The sequence below is a fragment of the Monodelphis domestica genome, chromosome 3 (assembly GCF_027887165.1).
Source record: "Monodelphis domestica isolate mMonDom1 chromosome 3, mMonDom1.pri, whole genome shotgun sequence".
Classification (NCBI taxonomy): Eukaryota; Metazoa; Chordata; class Mammalia; order Didelphimorphia; family Didelphidae; genus Monodelphis; species Monodelphis domestica.
This window is the reverse complement of record NC_077229.1, coordinates 126,945,921-126,952,336: the sequence shown is the minus strand read 5'-3', so window position 1 is coordinate 126,952,336 and position 6,416 is coordinate 126,945,921. Positions and strand designations below refer to the sequence as shown.

The following is a 6,416-nucleotide window of genomic DNA, read 5'->3' as shown; positions in this document are numbered from 1 at the left end:
CAGTATCTAATCTTATCTTATATATTTAATCCTGCCTAACTAAATCCCTATCTTCAAAATTCTTCTAACTAAATTTCTATACTAAAACTACGTATCTAACTAGCTAACTAAATTTCGTTAACTAACGAATCTTTAGCTTAATTATACCAATCGTTAGTACCCTAACTATACATTGTTTCACTCATTTAAGTAGCGATTCAATGTAACCCAACCATGTTTATGTTTTGTTATGTTGTTACTTTTGCTATGTTATGTTGATTTGCTAGTGTATTGTCAGTGTTACGGTTCTGTTAGTGTTATGTTACTGTTGCACGTAATATACTTACCACTACTTCAAACTTTCCTTCTCATCTCATCTTGATTGAAAAATTCTTCTTCCATGGTAGTAAATATAATTATGTTTGTTTGTGTGATATGTTATGTTTTTTTTTTGTGTTATAATTCATTACTCCAAAATTTTATTCAATTAGTCCATTAATCCTGTGATCCTCTTCATCGCAAATTTCTCAAAGTCTTTAAATTTATAAGTTTTCAGTCTTTTAACAATGTCCATTAATCCATGAATTCTTCTCTTCATCTGCATTGTCCTCTTCCACTGGAATGGTCCTCTCCTTACTGATCTTTTTGACTGCAGACTCAGTTTGCCTGATGATTCTAACTTTCTATGATCCCTTCTTTATTTTCTTCTTTGATGATTTGTACATTTTCATTATTTATGCCATGTGCTAATTTTATATGTGAACAATGATACCATGAATCTCTACCCAAAACTTTTACTGAAGATGGAGAAACTAACACAATGGTGTAAGGACCTACCCAACTCTCTTGTGTTGCTGATGTTTCAGCAAAATTTTTGACATAGATCATATCTCCTGGCTTGAAATCATGGAGAGAATAATCCAATGGACCAGATTGAATTAATACTCCCATATCATGTAATTCTTTGAGTTGTTGTTTGTTGTAAAGCACTTTAGTGTGAAGCAAGTTGATAATCTCCTCCTAAGAGTAATGTATAGACTGTCTTACAAGTTTTTGCCTGTAATGGAGCATGTCCGAAGAGCATTTCATAGGATGATATGTCAATCTGCTCTTTGTCTCATACATAGGTAAAACAAAGCTATGGGAAGAATATCTGGCCATTTGAGATGAGTTTCAGCACAGATCTTCCCCACCATAGTCTTTAGTTCCCTATTTACACACTCCACCTGACTCAAACTTTGTGGGTGATAAGGAACATGATATTTAGGTGTTATTCCTAGATTCCCATAGACTCTTTTCAGGATATCTTGGGTGAACTGAGATCCCTTATCAGAGTCTATGGTAAGTGGTACTCCAAATCTAGATATAATTTCCTTAATCAACACTTTCGCCATAAAGCTAGCTGTATTTGTCTTTGATGGAAATGCTTCAGGCCATTTAGTCAATCTGTCAACACATCTTCCAGCTTTTGGCATGCTGTTGTAATCAATTTGCAGACTCTCAAATGTACAATATGCTAAAGGTCTACCACCTAAATCTTTCTTTCTGAATGCGCCTTGACTGAATTTTGGGCAAACAGAATAGCTTGTACAGATCTTATTTGCTACGGTACTTATTCCAAGAGCTACCCATCGCCTCTTTACAGAGTCAATTACAGCTTGTGTACCAAAATGACCTTTTGTGTGGATGACTTGACACAAATAGGCATATAAGTCTTTTGGTAACAGCGGGTTTCCAGTATCTGCAAACCATATTCCATGTTCTTTCCTTGCTCCAAACTTCTCCTTCCATTTCTGGGTCTACATAAGCTTTTTTTTAGATCATCAGATTCAATAGTTGACAAATTCATTACATATACTGGAGCATTCCTGGCAGCATATTTTGCAGTTATATCAGCTCTATGATTTCCTTTAGAGACTGAATCTCTGCCATAAGCATGACTTCTACAATGGATCATCGCTAGCTGTTTAGGTTTCTGGATAGCATCCAACAACTCAGTTATTATTTCTGCATGAGCAATTGGTTTTCCTGATGTAGTAATAAAACCTCATTGTTTTCAGATCTGTCCTGAAGCATGACAAACTGAAAAAGCATGTCAAGAGTCTGTATAAATATTTGCACTTTTACCATCAGCTAGAAGACATGCTTGCTTCAATGCGACTAACTCCCAACCTTGAGCACTAAGATTACTAGGTAATGATCCACACCACAGTGTCTCATATTCTACGATAAGTGCAGCATCTATGCATCGAATTCCATTACACAAATATGAAGAACCATCAGTGAATAAGACCAAGTCTGGATTTTTGATTGGCGTGTCTTTTAAATCTATCCTAGGCATCCTAGACAATTATTCTGTCTAAGTAAGCAGTAGGTATTTCTGTGAGCCTTTGTTTTATTGACTCAAATGTAGACCAGGCATTTGGTCTTTTAGTATGTCACCCCATGACCTCAACGATTGCTTGCCTACACGGCTTCATGTGTTCATACATATAACTATGTAAGCATGCATATCATATGATTTTCCATCCCCGATAAATACATATTTGGGGGATTCAAAAGTGAATGTAAACCAGCCAGTCAAAGAGCATTTATTAAGCACTGTATGAATATACTCAGTATTTTAACTGTTAGAACTCTAAACAAGAATTAGTGAGCCAAGGCAATAGGATCTATAACTGACTGTTATTACTGATATTATTTCCTGTCTGGTGCTTTTCCCACTGCATAGGTATTAATAGCTTAAAACTTGACACCCTGCTTCTCATTAATTTTTTTCTTTGATTTGTATGAAACATTTCCTACAACAATAGAAATAATTTTCATGTTCATTATAATCGATGGCTAGCAACAAACTCTCATGTCCTTTGATCCCTAAAGAAAAAAAAAACTGTAACATTTATATTTCTTAGCGGAGTATTTTCTATTCAATAGAGAGAATTTTTCTCTTCTTTACAATTGATGAAGTGAGTCACACTGTAGAATTGTTGTTGTTTGGTTATTTCAGTTGGGCCCAGCTCTTTTGACTCCATTTGGGGTTTTCTTGGCAAAGATATTGCATGATTTTCTTTGGCCTTTTCCAGCTCATTTCACAGGTGAAGACTTATTGTGAGAAGGGAATGAACACTTCCTTTGTTTTTTAGAACTCTATAGCAACTCTGTGTTAGGAAATCCTTCCTTTTCTTCCCCCTTTCTTCTCTTTCGATGTGTCTTATGTTTGTTTCCCTTTCCATCTCCTGGTGGATTTTCATGATCCTTCTCTTTTGACTTGGCACTGTCCTTCATGGTGTGACCATCTCTTGCTAAAAGCTTTTCTGGGTAATTGCTACCTCTGTTGTGACTGCGGTGACCTGTTTCTTCTTGAGGTATATTCTGCTTGTTAGGAGACTGTTCTCTCAAAACTGGAGAGGATCTTGATCGTGAATGATATCGCCTATATGGGGGCGACCTTGATCTGGAGCTATGATATCCATGAGACCTGGATCTTGAACGATAATTTCGACTTTTCCCTCTGACTCTTCTGGGATATAGACGGTGTGAATGCCTATAGGATCGAGAATAGGAAGGGGAATTCGAGGAACCAGATCTTGATTTTGAATAGGCATATGAACTTCTTGAATGAGAGGAGCCACTATGTGGCGATTTAGACCTTGAAAATGAGCATCTACGCTCCTTTTGAATCTTTTTGTATTCCATCAATTCCTTAGCAAAATCGCGTTTCGACTTTTTCTTTTCCTCCTCTTTTAGTCTTCTTTGCTCTCTGTAGAACTCTTCCCTGGATAAGGGGAGAGCTTGTGTTGTTCGGATGGTATTTGGAGGAGCTGTTTGTACTGCTGTTGATACCCAACGTGCTGATAAATTTGTAGGTGCTGGAGGGAAACCTGGAGGAGGGACACTGTAGCCAGCCAGTGGTGGTTGCCCAGGTGGAAACTGAGGAGGGAACTGAGGTGGTGGAACACCTGGAGGGAGACAAAGTGTGGGGGAAGGTAGTAGATACAAAGGAGGTGGTGGTACAGGTGTTTCTGGTAGTGATGGGCCTTGAGTCCTCTGTGAATATTCACCAAGATGTTGCCCTTGATTTATGCTTGGTTCCCAACCAGGTCTAACAGCAGCAGCAGAATGAGCAGTATTTATTCTTGCTGAACCAGTTGTAGGTATCAACTGCCCATGCAAAAAGGACTGGCCAAGCAAAGAAGGTGTTCCAAGTACAGGTACCTGAGAGCCCTTTTCTTCCATTAGTGCACTAATTGCTGTTGATGAAGAAGCTTTGGGATGATCTGATACCAAAGTTGCAGCGGGTATGATTTTATTATCAGGATCACGGAAAGGCCCATCTGGTTTTTCTGATATGGACACTGTGGCAGTTCTATCGGGAACCGATGCTGGAGTAGAAGGTTGATTTATAGGTGCAGCAGAGGATAGGGAAGACTGATTAGGAGTCATGGATGATGATACAGAAGCAGTAGCAGCATGAGTAGATGCAGATGTCACTGGAATCATCAAAGGGTCCTGCTGTCTTGAAATTGGAGGTCTCATCAGTGGCCTTGGAGGTGGGGGTGGCCATATTTGATTTTGAAACTTTTTCGTATAAACAGTTTCATTTTTGAAGTTATCAACAGCCCAGCGCAAAAATTTGTTGGCAACTAAAGCATCAGGAGATACATCATTCTGATGACAAGTTGGACATGTATGTTCATCTGATTCCAGCAATGCTGTTCTTATACATTCGTCACAATAACTGTTTCCACAGCAAGGTATGACAACAGCATCAGTCACTATATCTTTGCAGATTAGACATAGCAATTCATCTGGGATAGGGTCCTCCACTTCTGATGAAGATGATGGTTCCTCTGGTAGGAAAGGTGGTTTTTCTTTCTTCCCCCTGGCATATGCCTCTGCATCTATAGTTGGGATTACGTATTTTCCAGTATTGGTAAGCATCGCCCCTTTCATGTTCGGATCTTTCACCTCCATCATAAAACTTCTAGGAATTCCAGTACTCTTTTTCATTCTGGGAACTGGTTCAAAGTTTTTATCCCCTTTTGTTGGACAATTCTTTATATAATGTCCAGGTTTCCCACACCGGAAACAGGTATAAGATGGTGGAGGTGGACCCGGAGGTGTCTTCGTGTAAGTGATCGGATCATATACATGGAAAGACTGTATCATCATTGCTTTAATTTTGTCTTCTTCAGAAGCAATGGCTTCAGTCAGATTTGCAAACTTTATATACTGGGCCACAGGAGCAGATGCAGAAGAGTCAATCTTCATTTGAGTTTCCTTTTTCACCTCCCGTGGTACATTACTAGGCACATCAAACTGTCTTCTCGATGCATTAGATAGTTTTGCTTTTGAGGTTCTACTCACTCGTTTATTTAGATCTAAAACACGTGTCCTGCTCGTAGCTACAATACCTCCAGCAGGAACTCTTCTTACAATAACGGAGAAATTCCTGTGAATCGGGGCATTGTCATCCGTGTACTCTTCTTTTGTGTCTGCATTGCTGATGTGTAGCTCGCAGTTAGGAGCCTTGAGTTTCTCTTTCTTCATGATTTGTTTCTTCAAATCACACACAGAGATGTGGGGTCCTTCAAAGATAACGGTACCATAGTTGAGTTGGGAGGAAAATTTATAATGCACACAGGACATGGTGCCAAAAGTTTCCTGAGGCTCAGGGATGAGACGTGACACTCTGAAGTATCTGGCTCTTTGTAAACTGAAGAGATGTGTATACACACACAAAACACTCAGAATCTGAGGGAACCTGGAGCCTTATTTAGGCCCCCCCCCAAAAAAAATGGGGTTCTGAACCAAGGACCCTCACTCCAATACTCAAATCACTCAAGGGTGAATGGGAGTAGGAGGGTAGGGGGAAAGGGAGTTTGGAAGTAGGGAGCACTTGAGCTAAATACCCTAAGGGCTTCTCTGAAGAAATCCAGTTCACCTCCAACAAAGTTCCAATCTCCAGTCAGAAGAGCACAAGAGTCCCCAGAATCAGCGTCTCCTTTGGCCCTAGTCACCAACTCAGGAATCTGTCTCAGAGTCTGAGAGTCCCTTCAGCAAGGGCCACCAGCACAAGACTCTTGCTTCAACCAGAGTCACCAACCAAGAACTCAATTCCAGCCCTCTGGTCTGGCTTTATAAACCTCTTTCTCCGCCTACTAGTTCTCCCATGTCTCTGGGAGTGTGAACTTTCTTTCTATGATGGTGTGAACTTTCTTTCTATGACCGTGTGAACTTTCTTTTCTATGATGGTGTGAACTTTCTTTTCTCTGAGAGTGTGAACTTTCTTTCTATGATGGTGTCGACTTTCTTTCTATGATGGTATAGACTTTCGTTCTCCGAGGGTATGCATTTCTGTGGAAAATTCAAACAAAGATTTCTGTGCCATCTGTGTTGTGTGCCCCTGAGACTGTCTCAGGTTGCTTTCAAGGTGC

At 39.7% G+C, this 6,416-nt stretch overlaps 1 protein-coding gene across 1 annotated transcript; it reads right to left on the bottom strand.

The window, feature by feature from the left end:
* Window positions 1–3,126: 3,126 nt before the first annotated feature.
* On the bottom strand, window positions 3,127–5,628 carry LOC100032465 (E3 ubiquitin-protein ligase RBBP6-like). The gene is made up of 2 exons (XM_056821028.1): window positions 5,347–5,628; window positions 3,127–5,268 (listed from the first exon to the last, which is right to left on the bottom strand). The coding sequence occupies exons 1-2, from the start codon at window positions 5,626–5,628 to the stop codon at window positions 3,127–3,129; spliced, it is 2,424 nt and encodes an 807-aa protein (XP_056677006.1).
* Window positions 5,629–6,416: the final 788 nt, after the last annotated feature.